Source organism: Eubalaena glacialis, chromosome 13, assembly GCF_028564815.1.
Source record: "Eubalaena glacialis isolate mEubGla1 chromosome 13, mEubGla1.1.hap2.+ XY, whole genome shotgun sequence".
Classification (NCBI taxonomy): Eukaryota; Metazoa; Chordata; class Mammalia; order Artiodactyla; family Balaenidae; genus Eubalaena; species Eubalaena glacialis.
In genome coordinates, this window is record NC_083728.1 from 39095046 (window position 1) to 39119202 (window position 24157).

The 24157-nt window shown below is 39.8% G+C and overlaps 1 protein-coding gene across 4 annotated transcripts in view; it reads left to right on the forward strand.

Moving 5' to 3' along the window:
* Nucleotides 1-22937, forward strand: part of SHLD1 (shieldin complex subunit 1) — a 102430-nt gene extending 79493 nt beyond the window's left edge. For all 4 annotated transcript variants that reach the window (XM_061208478.1, XM_061208479.1, XM_061208480.1 and 1 more), the window contains one exon: nucleotides 22030-22937. In XM_061208478.1, the coding sequence (XP_061064461.1) occupies nucleotides 22030-22472 (443 nt within the window). In that variant the 3' untranslated portion in view covers nucleotides 22473-22937. The remainder of the gene's footprint in view (nucleotides 1-22029) is intronic.
* Nucleotides 22938-24157: the final 1220 nt, after the last annotated feature.

Genomic DNA, 24157 nt, shown 5'->3' on the forward strand with positions numbered 1-24157 from the left:
TAGTTGCAGCACATGGGCTCAGTAGCTGTGGCTGTGGGCTCTAGAGCACAGGCTCAGTAGTTGTGGCGCACAAGCCTAGCTGCTCCGCGGCATGTGGGATCTTCCCGGAGCAGGGATCAAACCTGTGTCCCCTGCATTGGCAGGTGGATTCTTAACCACTGCGCCACCAGAGATGTTCCAAAGTATTGTTGCTCATTGTCAGACTTTTAGCCTCATCTGACTTTTAAAAGCTCTGAGCACATATTACTTCTATAAACATAAAAATTGGTTAGGAATTATCAATAAAATATAAGTGTTGAGCAGCCCTACTTCTGTGCATGTCACTGATTCAGTCTGATGTACGTTTGATTAATATGAATTCAGTCCAGTGTCTGGCTGATGTCTTTGGCGGGTAGGCTCATTTGTTTAACCAAATCCATTTGCACTTGCACACGGAATAATTAATTCAGACTCACTTTGTTGGAAGTCATGCTGAAAACATTTATCATTTCCTTCTGCACCGTGGAGATAGATTAGACTATGGCTCATGGTTATTGAGGCTGTGTGCTCATTAAAGATGGAGTAGAGGTATGTGATAACAAACTGAGCTTTTTAATCACTTTAGATTTAATGATGTACCTTTGCCATGTACTTAATCTTCAGCAAATATTTACCCTTCCCAAACTGACAGTTTTGTGATTTATAACTTGTCATGTCAGATGAAGCATTTCCTCTTTCCCCCACCCCAAAAGGGTCTCTGTTCCAAATTATAGTCTTTAAAAAGTAGCTGACACATTCTCCTCTGTGGGGAACTTTCAACATTTCCATCCTATGATTTGGAAATGACCCTTCTCACTCCTCTCAGCCTTAGTCTGTACTTATTGATATATTTGTTTTGGATACAGTTTAATGTTTTTATTCTGCTATCTGGGTCATTCTCATAGAGAGATGGATGGGTGGGTGAATAGATGGAGAGAGAGAGAGATAGGCAGACTGACAGATGGAACTGTGCTAAGGATGTGTGGCAATACAGTTCCAGATAACAGAGAATACACCACAGGCTTTAGTCTCAAGGTTTCCAGTCCATAAGAGCTGTATAATGGTCAACTTTCCAAGCAGAAGCTAAACAACCATCATTCTACTGCATGCAATATAGTTTCTCAAAATTTTTGATGAAAGTAGAATCAATAAGATGTTCCATTAGAAAGTCCTAAATAACGTCAAGATACTTTTAAATGTTCTTTTAATTTGTACCATGGAAGTAATATGAGGAGCTGGAGTTGGAGGTGGTTATTGAAGCCTGAGTATGGATGTCTTCCATCACTAGTTGGTGCCATAACCTTTTTCGGCTTTCTTCCCCACCCTCTCCCCACCCTGAAACACTTAAGAACACTTTCTAGACCAAAATTAAAATGGTCAAATAAATTAATGATATATTTTTGAATTTTGAAGATGAGAAACTACCAGACTTAAAATTCTAGAGGTGATGTCAGGATTAATAAGTATAGTAAATTAGAAGTTGCTCTTTATAAGCAAAAAAGTTTGTATGTCAGGACTGGAAACCTCACACCCATGAGCCTGCCTGTGCACTGAATTATTATCATTTTCTCCAATGCCTTATTAGTCTTTGGGGCCACTTCCTGAGTTTGAATCCTGGCCCTGCCACTTACTAGCTATGTGTCTTTGACCAAGTTTCTTAATCTCTGTGCCTCAGTTTCATTATCTGTGAGTCTATTAATTAGCCAACTTAATGCCCATTCCTGCCTCCTCCTAGCATCATTTCTTGTCTTACAGAGGATGGCAGTTTTCATTTCTAGAACCTGTTGCAGCTAGTGTTCTGGATGTGAGTTAGATCTGCTAATCAAATGCATTCCCATAAACCTCTGAATTCAGGCTTAGATGATGTGGGAAGAGAGATGGGGCTGGGACCTTCATTTCTAGCTGGTGTGGATAATGGCAGAGGCAGCATGATTCTGAAACTGGCAACCATAGTAATAGCTTCCTGACTTGACAGGCAGCTTCCTGATTGAGAAGCTTCCAAATTGTAGCAGAAGCTGAGTTTGGAGCAGCATCTGTAGCAGCAGCTTCCTGGTTCTTTAGGTTCCAGCAGCCCCTTTGGCTGTCCAGTTCTGCTTAGTGATTTGAGGAGTAACTCCTAAAAGTTTAGCTTAGAGTCTGTCTCTGCAGCTTTCCTAACAATGATATGAATTATGTTATACTTCTTAATACCTCTCTTTCTGCTTAAGGTAGCCAAAGTGATTTATGTTGGCTGCAACTAAAGATTAGGAACAGTAAACTTCCCTCACAGAGTTGTTGTGAGGAAAGATAAGGCATTTAAAGTGCTTAAAACATGTGGCATGCCTTTTTTTTGGACATTCTTAGGGTTTTTTCTGGCCTCAATCAATGGTATACCTACAACCGTGAATAACATAGATATTTATTAGTTTGTTGGTTCATCATTCACTCATTCATACATTTATTGAAACAAATATTTGCTGAATGGCTATTCTAATCAAGACATGTTCCAGCTGTCTTCGGGCAGCTGAACCTAACTGAACATTAGATGAACATTAGAATCATCTGGGAATCTTTAAAAAAAAAAAACTTAACGTCTATGCCACATTCAAGACTTATTGAAGACAGGGAGTGTGTGTGTGTGTGTATGTGTGTGTGTGTGTGTGTGTGTGTGTAGATATTTTTTTAATTGAGATACAATTCTTATAAAGTACACAAGTCTTATGTGTTACAGCTTGGTGGATTCTTACATATGTGTATACCCAATTATATACTACCTAGGTCAGTGTATAGGAAAACAGAAATATGCATGAAAGATTTATTGTGTGCATGGGGTTTGGGGGGCTCCTTTTAAAAGAGCTGAAGTTTCAAATGCATTTGAGGTTTTGCCACTCAGAGGTCAAAGAAATTTAGTTATCTGGAATGACCAGTATAACTAGGTCATTTTCCTCTTTTTCCTTCTTCATAGTCCCCTACAAATTTGTACCCCTTTCTAGGTTTATGCAAGAAAACTGTTTCATTTATATGTGAAATGAAATGAATTTAAGAATGATCTTAGGTAACAAAAAATCAATAAGGCAGTAAATGTTACTGCTAATAACTTTGTGAGTCATAACCTCTGATTCTGTTTATCTTCTTATGATTGACATAGTTCATTGGCTAAAAGAAAGTTTGCTTTCTTAAAATTAAGTTATATTTCTTCTTTCATGTGATCTCTTCAAAGAGAGTGAATATCATGCGAGAGTAAAAATAATTATTTTCCTTTTTTTCCCAAAAGAGTACTTGATCTGGAAGCCAATGGCTGCACAATTAGTACTGCAATACTGAGGGCACTAGAGTAGCAGCATGAGCTGACTTAGGAAGATCAAGTTAGTAATTTTTGAAATACATATGGAAACAGTTGATTACAGAGAGAAAATGACATCTGCAAAACATTAAAAGCATCTACATTTTTAATAAAACCAACTAGAACAACTTTGAAGTTGAATGATTTTGCATAATTAATTCATTACAGAATGAAACTTTTGGGAAACAAAATGTAGAATAAGCTACACTTTTAAGGTGATCACCTGTGATTTGGGATCAAAGTCTAGCATTGGAATACCGTTTCAAGGATAGCTGAACTATATTAGTGAATCACCAAAAGGAATAGAAAACATGAAAATTCTATGTAGCTCATTCCTCTGCCGTAAGATAAAATCTCCATAAATTGACTTAGGTGGTATGAATATTGTCCATTTTAAGCACTCTTAGAGAATGAGCTTTGGATATGAGGGCAGTCTGGCTATGACATTTATGATTTTGTTAAATGGCCAGTTAAATATCTTAATTTCCTCATCATTTCCTGAGTGGCCCTGGGTTGGCAGTTATTTTCTCTTAGAACTTTGAAGATATTATTCCACTGCCTTCTTGCTTGCATTGCTGCTATTGAGACATCAACAGTCAACTTAATTATCATTCATTTATAGGTAATCTGTCTTCTTTATGGCTGGTTTTAGGATTTTTATTTTTGCCTTTGATAATCTATAGTTTTATCTTGTACCTAGCCACAGAATTCTTTTTATTTATCCTGCTTGCAAAACACTGTGATTGCTAAATTTGAGAATTCATGCTTTTATCAGTTCTAAGAAATTCTCACTCATTAACTCATTGTCATTGCCTTTCCTACATTCTCTCTATTATCTTTTTCTGAAATTCCCATTAGATGCATGTTAGAACATCTCACTTTGACTTACACATCTCAATTTTGTTTTGTTTTGTTTTCTCCATCTCTGTCTCTCTGTGGTAAATTCTGAGTAAATCTTCAAATCTGATTTCCATTTTCTAATTCTCTGTCCAGCAGTGTCTAATCTTCTGTTTTACCTATCTACTGAGGTATAAATACCTATTATTATAATTTTACATTTTTCTAAGCTTTTTTGTCTCTTTTTCTAATTTACCTGTTTATTTTTTGTAGTCTCTTGTTCTTTAGTCAAACTTCCGAATCCCTATTTTATTTCTTTAACAAAAGCATATTTATTTTATATTCTGTTAAGTCCAATAATCTGTTTCTGTGAGTCTCATTCTAGTGCTGGTTCTTTTTCTTTACTCCCTCTCAACAAAGCTGCCTTGTTTAAATAGGTATTTTGTGAGTATTGTTTTTACTGTAAACTCATTTCCATGGAACTTTGTGTGTAGGGTTTCTTTTGAGGTTTGGAGTGAGAGTACAATCTTCTAAAAAGGGTTTGCATTTGCTTTCTCTAAACATATGAGAGCACATCAATCTGGAACCATATTAAAATAAATACTAGCATAGAGGATTTTAGACCACAGAATAGTCTCAACTCAGACCACAAATATATGTGAGGTCTGGCTCATGGTTATATTTCTGGAGAGATGGTTCTTTTTTTCCTCTCCACTCAGAGCAAAGCCAAGACAGACAAGTGTTTTTAGTGCAACCCTTTTCTTTATTTTTATTTTTTTATTTTTTAAAAATATTTTTAGCCTCGCCACATGTCATGTGGGATCCTAGTTCCCCAACCAAGGATTGAACACATGCCCCCTGCAGTGGAAGCTCGGAGTCTTACCCACTGGACCACCAGGGAAGTTCCTACAACCCTTTCCAAGGCACATTTCTTTCTAGTCCATCTTTTCTCTGAGGGTGGAGCTACAGGGCTCTCGGCCTTGTGCAGTGAGCTTCCTTTCAAGCACCCCATCTGGCCATGACCTAGACTTTGTGTCCTGAATGCTGTGTGGCCATTAAAGCTGATATGCTAGGTTTAGGCACCAGCTCAGGATTCACTTACCTCTTGGAACACCCACTCCTGTTTTCCTTTTGGTCTCTAAGGACTTTCTTTACTTCACTCCAGCTTAGTCATGCACGTAAGAGATTTTTAAAAAATATCTTAACCAGCGTTTTTAGATATTTGGTCACAGGGAGGATTTGTCATATCCTTGTAAAGGTGGAAATTCAAAATTCCATATTTGCACCCACTTCTAGCCCTTCTAGCCCTTCTAGCTCCTGTTTCCATGTTAGAAACATTTTCAACACAAATACATCCTAAACCCCTCACAGCCCATATTTACTGTCATTTAGTCAGCCTTAGCTTTCATTTCTCTGCTGTTTATAGGCCTTTTCTGCATAAGTTGTATATTATGCTATTTAAAAATTTTGTTTATGGCTTTTTTCCCACTTCCACTGAGTTTTCTGTGTTCTCTGAAGTTATTTGTTACAGAAGAGAAGGCTCAAAGCTTTGCCTTACTTCAGATTCAGCTGTTAGTGAGAGAAGGGAGAAGAGAGAAGGAAATTAAGAATTATCTCCTGTAACTGTTCTCATTGTATTTCCCAGTCTCATCTTGCCTTTTAAAATTTAACTCAGCACTACAATTCTGACTCAGCCAGCAGTCATTCTGTGAACCCAAATCTTTTCTTCCTAGTTTCTCAATCTTTTTTTTATTTTTAATGTAACCTGTTTCTCTTTCATATGTATTTATTAACCTAAACTTTCCCTGAAGTTCTTCACTTGATCTCCATCTACTTCCAAAACCACCACCCCCACAGACTCCCTGGAGGTTGAGTCATTTCAGTCCCACCCACACTCTGGTGCTGGTGCTCCTTGCGGGGACAGATGAGGGCTCCACCAGCCTGGGCTTCTATGTTTGACATGCCCACACGCTGAGGCACCTGCTGTTTCCACCCACAGTGGGATTGTGTTTGCTTTGCAGAGCATGCACTTGGGACCTCTCTGTAATCATAGTCCTACTGCTGTGAGATGGGCAATGTTCACTATGATTCATCCCACTAACTCTGACACCAGGATGGAGCAGTAAGTAAAAGTGATGTTCCTTCCAGTCAGGAATGAATGCTTGTTCATCTAGACTTTGCTTATAATGTTAATTTATCACTGCAGAGAAGACCTACAGGAGCATTTACAATTCACTTTTTAAAATCCTGGATGCTGGGACTTCCCTGGCAGTCCAGTGGTTAAGACTTCGTGCTTCCAATGTAGGGGACTCAGGTTCAATCCCTGGTCAGGGAACTAAGATCCCACATGCCGCATGGCGTGGCCAAAAAAAAAAAAAGTCCTATATGCTAAATGGCAAATAGCTTAATACCTACATGTAACAACTCTGCTTCTGGTACTACTCTTGTCACTGTGATAATTATAAAGTAGCTTATATTTGTTGAGTACTTACTACATGCTAGGTTTTATACTAATAAATCATTTAATTCTTACAACAATCCTATGAGGCAGAGCTATTATTCCCATTTTACAGATGAGGACATGGAGATTCAGAGATGTTAAGTAACTTGCCCATGGTCACATAGGCAGTAAGTGGCCATGGTAGGACTAAACTCAAGTCTTCTAAATACAAAGTCCACACTCGCCAACATCTTATCTGTCAGGACAAAAATATTCAGATTTCTAATCTATGACTATGAGCTTTTTTACAATAGCCAGAACTTAAATCCACATTAGCCTGTCCTTTAAGGTAGCAAATTTGAACATATATGTACATTGAAACCATGCTGCTTGCTATTGCATAGAACTGACTTTGGAATTCCTTTGTGAGAACTACTTTCAGAACCAGCATGCGAAACATAAGAAAAGCAATTTCCTTTTGGAGATAAACCTTGCTTTTTAACCCATGCCCTGTTACCCTGCAGGATCACCTACATTATTTATCAGATTTCACTCCTAATGCCTCTTGACATTTTCCAAAAGGGTAATTCTGTCCTCTGTGTATGGAGATTTGCCACCAGTGAGGACATCCAAAAGAAGTTTCCTTCAATTTGTTAATATGGTTTATCACATTGATTGATTTGCGTATACTGAAGAATCCTTGCATTCCTGGGATAAACCCCACTTGATCATGGTGTATGATCCTTTTAATGTGCTGTTGGATTAGCTAATCTCATCTCAGTAGATGCAGAAAAAGCTTTTGACAAAATTCAACACCGATTTATAATAAAAACCCTCCAGAAAGTAGGCATAGAGGGAACTTACTTACCTCAACATAATAAAGAACATATATGACAAACCCACAGCCAACATCATTCTCAATGGTACAAAAGTGAAACCATTTCCACTAAGATCAGGAACAAGACAAGGTTGATCACTCTCACCATTATTATTCACCATAGTTTTGGAAGTTTTAGCCACAGCAATCAGAGAAGAAAAAGAAATAAAAGGAAACCAAATTGGAAAAGAAGAAGTAAAGCTGTCACTGTTTGCAGATGACATGATACTATACATAGAGAATCCTAAAGATGCTACCAGAAAACTACTAGAGCTAATCAATGAATTTGGTAAAGTAGCAAGATACAAAATTAATGCACAGAAATCTCTTGCATTCCTATATACTAATGATGAAAAATCTGAAAGAGAAATTAAGGAAACAACCCCATTTACCACTGCAACAAAAAGAATAAAATACCTAGGAATAAACCTACCTAAGGAGACAAAAGACCTGTATGCAAAAAACTATAAAACACTGATGAAAGAAATTAAAGATGATACCAACAGATGGAGAGATATACCATGTTCTTGGATTGGAAGAATCAATATTGTGAAAATGACTATACTACGCAAAGCAATCTACAGATTTAATGCAATCCCTATCAAACTACCACTGGCATTTTTCACAGAACTAGAACAAAAAATTTCACAATTTGTATGGAAACACAAAAGACCCTAAAAGGCGAAAGCAATCTTGAGAAAGAAAAACGGAGCTGGAGGAATCAGGCTCCCTGACTTCAGACTATACTACAAAACTACAGTAATCAAGACAGTATGGTACTGGCACAAAAACAGAAAAATAGATCAATGGAACAGGATAGAAAGCCCAGAGATAAACCCACACACATATGGTCACCTTATTTTTCATAAAGGAGGCAAGAATATACAATGGAGAAAAGACAGCTTCTTCAATAAGTGGTGCTGGGAAAACTGGACAGCTACATGTAAAAGAATGAAATTAGAACACTCCCTAACACCATACACAAAAATAAACTCAAAATGGATTAAAGACCTAAATATAAGGCCAGACACTATAAAACTCTTAGAGGAAAACATAGGCAGAACACTCTGTGGCATACATCACAGCAAGATCCTTTTTGACCCACCTCCTAGAGAAATGGAAATAAAAACAAAAATAAACAAATGGGTCCTAATGAAACTTAAAAGCTTTTGCACAGCAAAGGAAACCATAAACAAGACGAAAAGACAACCCTCAGAATGGGAGAAAATATTTGCAAATGAAGCAACTGACAAAGGATTAATTGCGAAAATTTACAAGCAGCTCTTGCAGCTCAGTATCAAAAAAACAAACCACCCAATCCAAAAATGGGCAGAAGACCTAAATAGACATTTCTCCAAAGAAGATATACAGATTGCCAACAAACACATGGAAGGATGCTCAACATCACTAATCATTAGAGAAATGCAAATCAAAACTACAATGAGGTATCACCTCACACCAGTCAGAATGGCCATCATCAAAAAATCTACAAACAATAAATGCTGGAGAGGGTGTGGAGAAAAGGGAACTCTCTTGCACTGCTGGTGGGAATGTAAATTGATACAGCCACTATGGAGAACAGTATGGAGGTTCCTTAAGAAACTAAAAATAGAACTATCATACGACCCAGCAATCCCAGTACTGGGCATATACCCTGAGAAAACCATAATTCAAAGAGTCATGTACCACAATGTTCATTGCAGCTCTATTTACAATAGCCAGGACATGGAAGCAACCTAAGTGTCCATCAACAGATGAATGGATAAAGAAGATGTGGCACATATATACAGTGGAATATTACTCGGCCATAAAAAGAAAGGAAATTGAGTTATTTGTAGAGAGGTGGCTGGACCTAGAGTCTGTCATACAGAGTGAAGTAAGTCAGAAAGAGAAAAACACATATATGTATGCTAACACATATATATGGAATCTAAAAAAATGGTTCTGAAGAACCTAGGGGCAGGACAGGAATAAAGACGCAGACATAGAGGATGGACTTGAGGACAAGGGGAGGGGGAAGGGTAAGCTGGGACGAAGTGAGAGAGTGGCATTGACTTATATACACTACCAAATGTAAAATAGATAGCTAGTGGGAAGCAGCCACATAGCACAGGGAGATCAGCTCGGTGCTTTGTGACCACCTAGAGGTGTGGGATAGGGAGGGTGGGAGGGAGACGCAAGGAGATATGTGGATATATGTATATGTATAGCTGATTCACTTTGTTATAAAGCAGAAACTAACACACCATTGTAAAGCAATTATACTCCAATAAAGATGTTAAAACAAAAAAGTTTCCACAGCAAGTGAAGACACTTTCTAAGAGGCTCCAAAATGTTCTCAGCAACATCAGCATTTTTAAAATAAGAGCTTGCCCCCGACTCCCCAGGGCGATTACTTTGAAGGGGGAACACTCAGCTATATATTTACATTCTGGTGTATTTGTTTCCAATTCAGTCTGTCACTTCATAGATGTACTTAACTTTGATTTGATGTGGAGTGAAATCTGTTTACACAAATATGTGTCTAACAAAAATATTGCTATGTGTAGAGAAATATCAGACTTTCCTTGTCTGTCACTCTCAGAAAGTCTTACTGCTGGTGTCAACACTGGAACTGGCTCAGTTTTGACAGGAATTCTGTTCTGTTCCTCTTTAAATCTTAAAACTAGGAAATACTGACTTGTGGATTTGGACAGATTGTGAGTAGGCCCTCATTCTTCTTCAAGGAAAACGGATTGGGTTTCTGCTTCTCCAGCAAAGGGGAATGATCTTCTTGCTAAATATGTCTCCAGCAACACTTCAAGCATCATTTTTAAAGTGCTTACTTTTTTCTTACAGTGAAGGTTAAGGTTAAAGTTTCAAGCATCATCTTAATTAGCGGCTCACGTTTAAATCAACTCTGCTGAAGTAAACAGCCGTATTCAAAAATGGTAATGTTGCCATAGCAACCTAAATCCAACTCATTTGCTTTTTCTGCTCACAATTGTTCCTTACTATCTAGGCCAGGATTTGAAACAAATCTGCTGAAACATCCCATGTAAATGAGATTTTAAAAACCACTTGGGGGAAAAACACTTTAAAACAAGGGCTTTAAATGTTACTGTGAAGCTCCTAATTCGCAATGGCTCCTGAAGGAGCTTAGGTCCCTTGTCTGATGGCCTCTCCTGGTCATCCCTTCTCAGGGCTCCTCGTGCCCAGAACATGGATGGGGTCAATGGATCACAGTTCTTTTTTTTAACAATCAATTGATCACAGTTCTTTTTTTTTAACAATTTTTTTAATTGAAAAAAATTGATTTACAATGTTAATTTCTGTTGTACAGCAAAGTGATTCAGTTTTACATATATATATACATTTTTAAAATATTTTTTCCATTATGGTTTATCTCAGGACATTAAATATAGTTCTCTGTGCTATACAGTAAGACCTTGTCGTTACCCATTCTATACATAATAGTTTTCATCTGCTAACCCCAAACTCCCAGCTTATCCCTCCCCCACCTGCCCTTCCCTTTGGCAACAAGTCTATTCTCTATGTCTGTGGGGACCACAGTTCTTGTTCCAACTCTAGTTAAACAGTTCTGGTCCAGAAAGTGAGAGAGTTGAACAAGGTAACTCCCCATGGCTTTTCCAGCTGTGAAAGGGTCAGGTTCTCTGTCCCATTAACTTGGTTACTACTTAACAAAATACAAAACCAAGCTGTTTTAAATCAAGCCTCAGGCTAATCCTCAGTCTCATAGTAAAGAAGAGAATTGTTATGCATTTCTAGGATCTAAGCCTGTGGTCTCTAAACGTCAATTATGAATCATCTCGGGAGGCTCTTGAACCCCTTGCCTGGCCCATCATCACCAACATGTAAAACCATCAGCGATCCTCATTATGGCAAATGATAGTTACATGAAAATGATTTTAATTAAGAAAATTAATGAGCAGATTAGCCTTTTTTTGTGTTCTAGTTGCGAATCTCTGCATTAAGTGACTCTGGAGACTTGGTCCTATCTTAATTTTCTTGTCTGCAAAATGAGACTCAGTAAGCTGGATGTGATCCCTGTGCCTGGATCAGGCTTGGTGTATGACTTTTTTATTAAATCGAGTAGAAACATAATATCACTTTTTGGTAGTGATAAGCTGACACCAAGAGAGTTGTTTTGCTTGAGAAAGTTTGCCATTAAAACAAGAACAGAACTTGAGGCTTCTCATGAAGTCTGTTTTTCATCCTCACATTTTTTTTTTTTAATCCCCTTCAGACTGGAAAAAAACTAGTCATGAGATTAATTGGAGAAAAGTCAGACAAAGATATTGTTTTCTTTATAATTCATTTTCTATGCCATTAAAAAGAATATAGAAAAGAGACAAAAAAACAGAAAGAAAAATGGTAAAGAATATGAACAGGCAGTTCACAGTAAGGAAACTCAAGTGGCCAATAAGTATATGAAGAGCAGCTCAGCCATGCGAGTAATCAGAGAAATGTGAACCCAATAATGAGATACCGCTTGAAATGTCTGACAATATCAGGGTTTGGCAAAGCTGTGGAGAAACAGGAAAATCTAGACAGTGCTGGTGGGACTGTAAATGCTGCAACCACTTTGGAGAGTGATCTGTCAGGATCTAGTGAAATTGAAAACACATGTTTCCTTCAACTCAGCAATTCCACTCCTGTATGTATTTACAGAGAAAGCCTCACAAGTGCACAAGGGCTCACTTAGGCCTTGTTTGTGATAGTGAGAAATTAGGTACAACCTACATGTCCTTCAGCAAGAGAATGGATGAAAACTAATGCAGCCTGTCCCTACATTCACATATATATATATCAATAATGGCTAGAAGTAAAAAATCATAAGGTTGGGTGAAAAAAAAGCAAAACTTTGTATATTGAAAATAACATTAAAAAGATCATCACACATAAAGCAACACTGTCTTGCTTATGGATACATATATATGTAAGCTATAAAAATGGGCTGGAAGGAATCAATTTCTATGTAGGAATTTCTTTCTATGTCAACTTTAATTGAATTATTTAATTCTTCTTCAATAGGAAAAAAGACTTGAAGCAAATATGACATATGTTAATTGTCAATCTGGAGTGGTGTGAACTTAGATATTATAGTTCCCTGTAATTTTCAGAACATTTTAATTTCTTTAGAAAAAAACATAAAATGCCAAGGTAAAAGTAAGATAGCTTATGAATCAGACAGTAGAGATTGACCTTATTAATTGCCCTGGGCACCTACTTTTAGGGCTGTTCACCTATCACACATATTTTTGTATTTTTCCAGCATTCATTTTATTTCTCAGCAGTTGCCTTTTAGAGGTCTGTGTCCTCTGCCCATTGCATCTGTTCGTCCTTAGGATGAAAGGTGACAGCATGGGTGATTCATCCAGTTTTTACTTTCAGATGTAAGTAAGTACAGACCTAGACTGTGGTTTCAAAAGCACCTGACCAGACCATCCATCCTTTGAGGTGTTAACTGGGATTAAATATCTTGATGTCCACACCTCCTTGGGCTCCCTTGTATGTGGTTTTTGTCCTTTAAAGGAACAGCTGCAAATTCTAAAATGTATAAACCATCAGGCAAAAGGAGGCTTAAGCTGGTTGATTTTTCTTGTCATTAATTTTACGTTATTAATAAGATAGGAAGTAAGTAACAGTGCTGGTGTTATACCTTAAGGGGAGGGGGACAGTCAGATGAAACCAGAAAGAGGAATCTAAGCAAGTTGCTGATGGGGTAGAGTAAACTGAGGCCCTTCACTTGCAGGGCAGTAATAAAAAGGTTCTTGGACAGCAAGAGGGTAGGAGAAATACCAGGTATGAAAAAGAGGGGAAAGGAAAAGAGGATGGTCTTGGAGTATAGTAGAACAAATCCACAGAAGGTTTAGCAAAAAAAAAAAAGTCTGTAGGTACATTATTTATACCACAGACTGGGATTATTTCTGGCATCAAATTCAACCCCCCTGCCCCGCCCCAGGTGTGTGTGGTGTAACGTCTCACTGTTGACCAAGATATATCTGCCCCCTCCTCCAGCGTCAGCTTATATATGTAATTTATCATGATTCATGTATTCACATAGTGGATTGTGTAATCCAAGGCCCTTTTGAGAGTGAAAAAGGGTGCTATTAATAATTAATTGAGACAATAGGCACAAACTGGGGATTTCCTGGGCAAACACCCCAGTCACGCTAGTGAATAGTGGTCACCCTACTAATACACACATTTACATGTGCATTTGAAAGTAAAACTCATCAAATAAAACAAAACATCAAAATTTTTTAAATGTATCTACCATGTGCTGGCCCTGGGGATACACCAGGTAACAAGAGAGACAAAAAACCTTGAGTAGGAGAAGGTTGACAATAAACAAACAAATCATATATTATTAGGTACTATTAGGTTTATATGGAAAGTATAAGGCAGACAAGGGAGATAGGGACAGCCAGGGTCTAGGGAGTGAAGGAAATGTAATTTTAAATAGTGTGCTCAAGGAAAGTATGGCAGACTGAATTATTGTTCACCAGTAATCTCTGCCTCTCCCTACAGGAGAATTTTTCTTCCTCATTCTTTTGAAATCAAGTTTGGCCATACAACTTAACATTGGCAATGATATGTGAACAGAAGTGACAGAGCTCTCCCGGTGACTGTCTGCTCCACCGTGCTCTTTTCCCTCTGCTATAGTCACTAAGCAATGTTGAGGTAGTGGCTGCCCCAGTGGCCTGGGTTTCAGGGAAAGGGCAAGGATGATACAGATCCACTTGTAGTATGACACAGAGTGCAAGTAGTAAGAAACAATCCTTTGTTGTTTTATGAGATTTGGGGCTTGCTTGTTAAGTAGCATACCCTAGCCCATCCTGACTAATACAGAAGGCCTCACTGAGAAGGTAACATCTGAGCAGAGAACTGAAGGTTGTGAGGAAACCAACTGTGCAGATATGTGGAAAAATCATGTTCCACAGGGAGGAACAGCAAGTGCAAAGGTTTTGAAGAGGGAACATTCTTGATGCGTTCCAGGATCAGGAAAGAAGCCAGGATGCAGAGGTATCAGCACCCTGCGGCCTGTGGGGCTGGAGGTAGGACTTACTCTTGTCCATCCAGTGATCCTGCTCAGTCCTCTATTCCTCCACAAAGTATGGAGTGGGGAGGCAGGAATGAGAGGCATAGGAGAGGATATGAAGGAAAGGTAGGTGAGATCTGGAGCAGGAAGATGCAGCCTAGCAGAGTGGTGCCCCACATCCTTGGACCACAAACCCTAATATACTAAAATTGGTAGCTCACCCATGTAGAGACCTTGGGAGGCCTCTGACTGCTGTCATGAAGAAGATGAGTCAGTGCATCCAAAGTGTGCCCTCCTCCCATTCACCTTGTTCTCATGCCCGTGACTTTTTCTTAGAGCCTCCAACAGACAAACCAAGGCAGCAGGGTCACCCTTAGGAGTGTGCCATGCAGTGCCCTGAGAAAGGGGCAGCTTCCCCTCCAAGCAACATAGAAGACCATACAAACCACATGTTCCTTCTTTCCTTGAATCCTGATAATTCGCCATATTTTTATTGTCTTAGAGTAGATTTCTTTCAGCTCTGTACAGCCTTGAAGCCACAGTTCCTCCCAATTAGCAGTTGCTGGTAAAAGAAACTCTGGACAAATAGGCACAGTGGGCGGCTATTGATGCTGCTGCCTGGAGGAGGCAGAGTTAAACGTCAAGCCCATTTAAAGGGAACCTGTTAAGGATGGAAGCTAAAATGTGCCGCAGAGGTCAAACCCCGCTGTGCACTTATCAGCCGCAGAAATAGCCGTGGAAGAGTCACTGGAAGAAACCGCCATTAAATATCCGGGTTTCTGACGGCCAATGGCATTAATCTCAGAACGCAGCCATTAATTTCAAATGTTCCATGCTAATTGACTGTCTCGGATTACTAAACTCACATAACCTCTATAACTCCTCAAGATATAAAAATAGTTTTAGGTTTAGAAGAATCTCAAATATCTATAAGTTATCTCTTCTCTCTTTGGTCAAAAGAAAATTTAACAAACGGATGTTCTGGTGGATAGATGACCTGGAAGCAATGCATGCAAGAGCATTGTGGCGTCAAGCCCCATCCTTCTCTCTTCTTGCAAATCCTAAAGAAATCTATTCATGATGGAAAGCATATTGAAATAAAAAGGGAAATTCCACCCAATTTTTTTTTAATTTATTTATTTTTGGCTGTGTTGGGTCTTCGTTTCTGTGAGGGCTTTCTCTAGTTGCGGCAAGCGGGGGCCACTCTTCATCGCGGTGCGCGGGCCTCTCAGTATCGTGGCCTCTCCTGTTGCGGAGCACAGGCTCCAGACGCGCAGGCTCAGTAGTTGTGGCTCACGAGCCTAGTTGCTCCGCGTCATGTGGGATCTTCCCAGACCAGGGCTCGAACCCGTGTCCCCTGCATTAGCAGGCAGATTCTCAACCACTGCGCCACCAGAGAAGCCCCCACCCAATTTATATAATGCCAAAATCATTAGGACTGGGGCCCTTACTGAGGAAAAAAAAAAAAAAAGCCATCTCAAGGTCTGAGAGGGAAGGAAAGCATGGTGCAAATAGGTGCCAGCAAGAAAGGCATTCACTGTACAGGGATCAGTAGCAAAGGTGCCTCGGGGAGCTCAAGGCAAATCAATCTGTTACAATTCAGTGGGATTCAGCATTCACTTCCCACTCCTTCCAGAATCCTTTGAGCCAGTGTTGCTCTCTGGGGGTGGAGGGCACTACTGGCATTTAGGGGAAGGATGATTCTTTGATATATGGGACTGTTCTGTGCATTGTAGGATGTTTACATCCTTGTTCCCACTCACTAAATGCAAGTAGCACTTTGCAATCACTGACACAAAAACGTCCCCAGTCTGTCCCTAGAGTAGAGTCCCCAGCTGAGAGCCCTACAGGTCTGAGCTCTAACAACAGGTAGAATAAAGTGGGGTTTGAATATAGCTGTGAGGACGCTCCACTGAGCAGGAACTGACCAAGTTATCAGAGATCCATCTTCTGTCCATGTGTAGGTGCATCAGGAAAAGAAGTGATTGGCTTTGTATACTGGTGAAGAAACATTTAATATGTTTGGGTAAATTTAAATTTAAATAATTTTTTATGATAAAATGTTTTTTATTTGTACTATAAATGTTAATTAGGAATTCTTTAATGAAACATTTGCCTTTTTTGGAGATGGGTCAAGGGAATGGTGGGTACAAATAGCTAAGAAATAGTATGAGCCAATGTAAAAATAAGGAGTTGTTTGAAAGCCAAAACTGGTCCTTAAACTATCTGAGAAATGAAACGTCAGGATCCCAATGTCAAGTGTGAGCCTCACTACTAACTAGCTGTGCAACTTTTTAAACCCCTGTATCTCTCTGCCTGTCTCCCATCTGTGAAATCATTGCAGCAGTTTTCTTTACACATAAATAAAAATCAAAGCAAAACAAAACCCCTCAACTGCAACAGCAACAGGATAGAGCTGACAGAAAAGTTCATGTCTTAGAGAACAAATCAAGAAATGGATTACTTTATGTTAGAATAAAAACATTTAAAAATGATTTGGTTGCCTTCCTCCCAGGATGGAGTGAGGAAGACAGCCTAGATGCCTTAGAGCCTCATTCTTGGTTGGATTTACTCCACCAGGACCGTGCTTCACACCCAATGGGAGCACAGTAAATGCTGAGTGAGTGCTGACACCTGCTTTGTGCAGCATGCATGAATGGCAGTGCATTCCCTAGCAACTGAACAGCGTACAATAACTCTTATGAATTTTTAGATTAAATTTACCCAAACATATTAAAGGTTTAAATTTAAATTAAATGTTTTAAATTTAAATAATTTACCCAAACATTTAATATACCCAAAAGGCCATAACAGCCACATGATTAGAGAGATGGCTTTGTAGTTGGAAGTAAAGCAAATTTTAAAAGGAAATCAAAGTCTGAAATGAACTGGAGGCAGTGTTCAAAAGAACTGATGTAGTAAATAACTCAATGCATATTGTCATTACTCTTCTGGAAAGGGGAAGGAGGGTTTCTTTGAAGATGAGCTGCTGTCTGCTTGACATTTGCATGTAAAATAGAGGAGACAGACTAGTTTTTTAGGTTCTTTCGTGGATACTGAATTTCAAAAATTAAATGAAATATAACAGTGAGACACAGATGAAAAATTTTTAAATTTGCATATCAAAGTTATTAACCAGTTACTTAATAAGTACATGCCCTGCTACTTGGGGTGTCACTGCTGAGCTCTCCTTCTCTCTCCCACTCTTCTCATTGACACTTCTCAGCCTCTGGCTTCCTGCCTTACCCCCCAGGACCAGATCATCTGTGGGGAGGAAGGTGGGAAGGAACACCTCATGCTGCCATGGTGGGACCCTTCCCCTTCCCCTTTCCCCTCGCCTCTCTAATGGCAGTACATTCGTTAGGCGAGTACATTTGCCTTGCCAAGCCCTGGACTAAGGCTGTTTTGTTTGTTTTAATTTTAAAGTAGGCCACCCAAAGAAATTTTAACAATTATTCCTCCAGAGGTTTGTTTTAATTTTTTTCTTGAAACAGTCTCAAACTCAGAAAATTTGCAAGTACAAGTAACATTTTTTTTCATGAATTATTTGAGAGTAAGCCACCAACCTGTTGCCCACCATCCCTGATTTTCCTACAAACTAGAACATTCTCCTACAAAGCCCAATGAAACCATCAAAATCAGGAAATTAACAGTGACACATTACTACCATCTCATCCCCAGACCCCATTCACGGGGCCCAAGAATGTTCTGTAGAGCAAAAGGAGCCAGAGGAAATCATGTGCTGCATTTAGTCGTCCTGTCTCTGTAGTCTCCTTCAGTCTGGAACAACTGCTTAGCCTTTCCTTGGTTTTCATGAACTTGGCACTTCTGAAGAGTACAGGCCATTCATTTCGTAGAATGTCTCTTGATTTGGTTTTGTCTGCCGCTTCCTCATAATTGGTTCAGGTGATGTACCTTTGGCAGGACTATCCGAGAAGTGATGCTGGGTCTTCCCGTTATACCTGGTCAGGTGGCACATGATTTTGATTTGTCCCGTTACTGATGGTGCTCATTTACATCACTTGTGGATGGTGATATTTGCCACGCTTCTCCACTATAGTTAAAGTTATTCTTTTTCCCTTTGTAACTAATAAGTATCTTATGGGGAGGTACTCTGAGGCTGTAAGTATCCCATTCCTCTTCAAACTTTCAATTATTTTATGGATTCATGGTTTTCTGTTTTAATAAATGGGTTAATAATCTGTTAACGCTCATTATTTTGATGCTCAAGTTGTTCCAGATTTGAAATTAGCATCATCTAATCCCAGGGGATCCCTTTTGAGCCGGCCTCAGCTCCCCCTTGCTGTGCCCCCATCATTCTTCGAGCATTAGAGAACGGTGAGATGTTCCAGGCTCATCTTGTACTTTCCTATCACCAGCCTAGAATCAGCCATTCTTCAAGGTGGGCTAAGTGCTTTGCATATATTATCTTAGTTAATTCTCACAACATGAGAATCATGAGCTGATAACTGGTAGTGTCTCCATTTTGCACATCAGGAGACTGAGTCTCAGAGATGTTAAGTAACTTAGTGTTGCACAACTTGAATTTGGCAGAGCAGGGATTTGAACTTGGGTCTGCTTGACTTTGGAGACTGTGTTACAAGTCACTCTGCTTTAGATGATCCCCAGCTTTCCACTCTGTCTATCCACATCACCTTCCACGTTGTAGAACCTATTGACCTATGTGGATAAGAAAGTTGCCATTGGAAAGTGTGCTTAGCATTCCAAGTGAGGTGGCCAGGAAGTCCTCTCCTGCAGTTTCTCTGACACAAGGACTGGAAAGAGGCCAGCCTCTGCCTCCCTCACCCTCTGCCCATCCAGGAGGCTGCAGTTCAGCAATGGGCTTGTTGGGAGGAACTTAGGCAGAACTAGGCAGAAGCTTTTGGCATAGCAGCAGCAAAGGAAATTTCTTTTCCTTTTTTAAAAATTTTATTTTATTTTTTAGGCTTGAGGGGCCTGGGACATAAACTAAGCTTGCTGAAATCCAGTATAATGGAAGCACCATCCCTGCCACTGAATTCTTTAAAAAGCACGGTCGCTGTTGTCTGTCCCAGGAGCCTGTCTGGCCACTCTGTGAATTCTCTCTCCTTCTGCCTCCAGGCTGGGTCTCAGGCTGCTGAAATTACAGCCAGCTGGTAGAGGGGGATAATGACAACCAGCCATGGAGTAGTTTAGTTTCTGCTTCTTCTTGCCACATGGCCTTGTTCATTAACCCTCCTCCTGTTTCCACAGTCTCTGATTCTGGTCCCTTCCTAATAAGACTGCACGTAGCCTTCTCCAAAGAGGCACCCCTCACTAGTTCTGCTACGTGCTGATCCTTCCCTTACACTGCATTTGTCTTTGCATCCACACTGTCCCCAGTCAATGTCATCACATCTTTGTGTATTTATGTATATCCTGTGAGTATTTTCCAGTTGTTTGATGCTAGAAGTATGTCTCCTCTTCCTAGTTAAGGTCTAACTATCTCAGGTGAAGAACATGGTCTTCAGCATCCTCTGTTTATCTTGTAGCAACTTGTAATGAGTTACATTTATATCATCACCTTTCTGTAAATGTGTGTTGAGTCAATGAATGCTTGTCCACGTGTGGCCCTGCGTGTGTCTCACAAAACGTGTGTCCACATTCTTTTTGGATACTCTAATGCTTTGGATTATACTTCTCCATTCCCTGTATTACCGTAGAAGTTCTAGGCGAGAGGTGGTTTAGTAAAACTCTTGTTTTGTAGATGAGAAAGCCGAAGCTCAGAAAGGTGTCTTATCTACCTGGTAGTAAAACTAGAGTCAAAACCCCAAATCCTGCCTCCTTTTCTAAAACTTCACCCACTGCATCATTCAACATTCTTCATCATTAGCAAGTACAAATATTTTTTATTATAACTACTTGTTGAATTAACAAGGGTAGGGTGTGTGTGAAATTAAAGTTAGTAATTTAATAAAGCTTATATCAGAGTGAAAAAAGGAAAATATATTTTGATTTAAAGTATGAAATTTTAAAGGATAAACCTGGTAGTTGTATAAGGAATTCTGCAACTTGCAAATTAATTTTTTGTATGAAGTCTTTTCTAGAACATATCGATAGGAACATTCTGTTTCAAAAGACCTAAGAGATTCCTATGTTAAGAATTAGGGTGCCCAGAGAGGTACAGAAAGTTACCTTTCTGTTACAGAAAGTTACAGGAACTAGGGTTTGTCTTCAGTTCCGGTTTCTTCTTGTCTATTATTAAATCACTTAGTTTGTTACCCCTCCTTTAAAAAGCGCAAAGGTGGTAATTTTAATTTAGAGGTAAAGAGTCTATAGGATTATTGTAGGGGGTAGAAAAGAAAATGTCTGAACTGCATAAATGCCCAGAATCGTCCACATTGGAGTCACTGCTGTGTTTGTGCCATGGATCCCTTTGGCATCTGGTGAAGCCTCTTGACCCCTTCTCAGAATAATGTTTTTAAATGCATGAAGTAAAACATATAGGATTACTAAGGAAAATATATTGAAATGTAGTTATTAAAATATTTAAAGAACAAAGATATGATATTGTAAAGAATATGTAATGCTTTTTTATTAAGACTTACATAATAAGATCTAGTGTCAGAACTATTAACTATGGTGATTTCAGAGTAGTGTGTCTTAGGCTGCTCGGGCTGCCCTAACAAAGTACTGTAAACTGGGTGGCTCACACAACAGAAATGTATTTTCTCACAGTTCCAGAGGCTGAAAGTCTGAGATCAGGGTGCCACCATGGTCAGGTTGTGGTTAGGACTCTCTTTCTGGCTTACAGAAGATCACTTTTTCATTGTGTCCTCACATGCTCACACGGCCTTTCCTTGGTTTTTGCACATCCGGAGGCGGGTGGGAGGCAATAGGGAGAGAGAGGGGTCTCTTCTTCTTCTTATAAGGTCTTCAGTCCTATCTGATTAGGGCCATACCCTTATGACCTCATTTAACCTTAATAACCTCCTAAAAGCCCCATATCCAATTATAGTCACATTAAGGATTAGGCCTTCAACATATGAATTTTGGAGGGACACAGTTCCATAGCATAATGATAAGCATAAATGGTATTTTAAAACATCTTCAACAAGCTCTAATATGAAATGAAAATAACTGTGATCTGTTGGTAACAGGGTCACAGGTACTGCTGCTAATAAGTTTGTTGCCTACATTCATCATGGACAGAAATTCCTAATTTCAGGTAGAGGTTAATGAAAATGATAAGATTTTTTTTCCCCCATACTAGTTCACAGCCACCCTGAATTTCTATATAAGGACTCCCAGGTTAAGAACCCCTGATACATGCAAGTATCTTGCTTTGAGCAAACAAGAGGCATAATCCCAGGATAGTGGGAACAGATTCTGAAATCAGCTGATTCTGTCCATTGCCAGTTACCCAGGAATAGTGAGTGTGTTAAATTGAAAAGAAACATCATCTGCTCTTGCCTTGCTTTCTGATATTTTAAAATATGTGTTTGAGTATTGGAATGTGTTTTGTCTTGCAGACACTAGTAACCTAAATACTGAACAAAATGATTCCTGGACCTCTGAGAACTCCTGGCTTGACCCTTCTGTGAAGGGCCCACCAGAGACCAAGGCAGAGGAGGCTGGACTTCGGAAATCTCTGGATAGATTCTATGAAGTATTTGGCCATCCACAGCCAGCCTCTGGAAATTCACTCTCCACATCTGTCTACCAGTGCCTGTCTCAGAAAATCAATGAACTGAAGGGAAAGGAGAACCAAAAGTACACCCTCCGCAGTTTTCAAATGGCGCGGGTCATCTTCAACCGGGACGGCTGCTCCATCTTACAGAAACATTCCAGGGACGCCCACTTTTACCCAACCAGAGAAGGAAGTGCGTCTCTGGAGGATGAAAAGCTGACCCCAGGACTTTCAAAAGAAATTATTCATTTCCTCTTGCAGCAGAACTTGATGAAAGACCCATAAGTGTTGCCTGGTGGTGAGAGCAAGCATATGGGGGGTAGCCCTGTGGCTGATACTGTTGGTGCATCACCCAGAACCCCTCAGGTCTCTTGCCAGCTCTGTGTGCCCAGCCCCCAGCTAAGTGCTTTGCAGGCAAAGGCTGGCATCTGTGATCTGGTCCTGGAGCCAGTTCGGCCCAAATGGAGAGCCAGCAGTGTCTGGGGGTTTTATTGCCTCCATGGCCACCCCATCTCCTACACCACCCTTTGACCTAAGGCTGGTGACCAACTGGTTTGGGAGTCTGAAAGTCCAGCTTCCTTGTCTCCAGGAAGGACATGCTCTGAGGCATGATTCAAGTTCCAGAGCTCTCCTCCTGATCAGGCCAAGGCTGGGGCTTTGCATGAAATCTTACTCTTGCCTGGCTCCTTCCTTTCCCTGTCCTTCTCCCACTCACTGGTGTCTCCTGGGAGCGTTTCCTTAATAAATCTCTTGCACCTGAACCCTTGACTCAGATTCTACTTCTGGAAGAAGCCGACCTAAGAGAATAGGCTTCTGTTCAATGAGGTTTTTTTTCTTGTTTTTAATTTATTTGTTTTATTTTTATTTATTTTTGGCTGCGTTGGGTCTTCGTTGCTGCATGGGGGTTTTTCTCTAGTTGCGGTGAGCGGGAGCTACTCTTCGTTGCGGTTCACGGACTTCTCATTGCGGTGTCTTCTCTTGTTGTGGAGCATGGGCTCTAGGCACGCGGGCCTCAGTAGTTGTGGCACGCAGGCTCAGTAGTTGTGGCTCACAGGGTCTAGAGCGCAGGCTCAGTAGTTGTGGTGCACGGGCTTAGGTGCTCTATGGCATGTGGGATCTTCCCGGACCAGGGCTCAAACCTGTGTCCCCTGCATTGGCGGGTGGATTCTTAACCACTGCACCACCAGAGAAGACGTCAGTGAGTTTTTTTGAAGGGAACAAAGCCTTATGCTGAATCAAGTATAAGAATTTTACCAAATTGTAAAACTGTGACCATGTGATTGGGAACGTATGTCCCCCAATAATACAAAGATTTAAATATGGTTCCAAAAAGTGCATCAAATCTTAATCATACCTTTGCCTCTCCAAAACCAGAGTTACCTGTTTTATAACATTAACTGGGTATGGAAGGAACATTTGAACCATCTAAAATAACAGCTAAGATTCGCAAATTTTTTTTAAAAAAGTCTTTTCATCTCCAACAGATTGTAAACATGAAAGGTGAGAAAAAAAAATGTGTACCACCCACCAAAGTATGTGTAAGCTCACTTATGATAAGCTAGGCTGATGGATGCAGGCTTGTCAATTTGTGGTGGAAGAGAAAAAGGAATCCTTTGCCCAAGTGGACTCCTTCCTCTCATTATTTTTGTCTTCTGCCTGCCTGCTGCCAGCACCCTCTGTCACCCTCTGAACGGCTGGCCCCTCACCCCTGTCCTGCCCTTGCTTCGTCAGGGAGCAGCTTTATTTATTTATTTATTTTTAATTAAAAAAAATTTTTATTGGAGTCTAGTTGATTTACAATGTTGTGTTAGTTTCAGGTGTACAACAAAGTGAATCAGTTATACATATACATATATTCCCTCTTTTTTAGATTCTTTTCCCATACAGGCCATTACAGAGTATTGAGCAGAGTTCCCTGTGCTGTATAGTAGGTCCTTATTAGTTATCTATTTTATATATAGTAGTGTGTA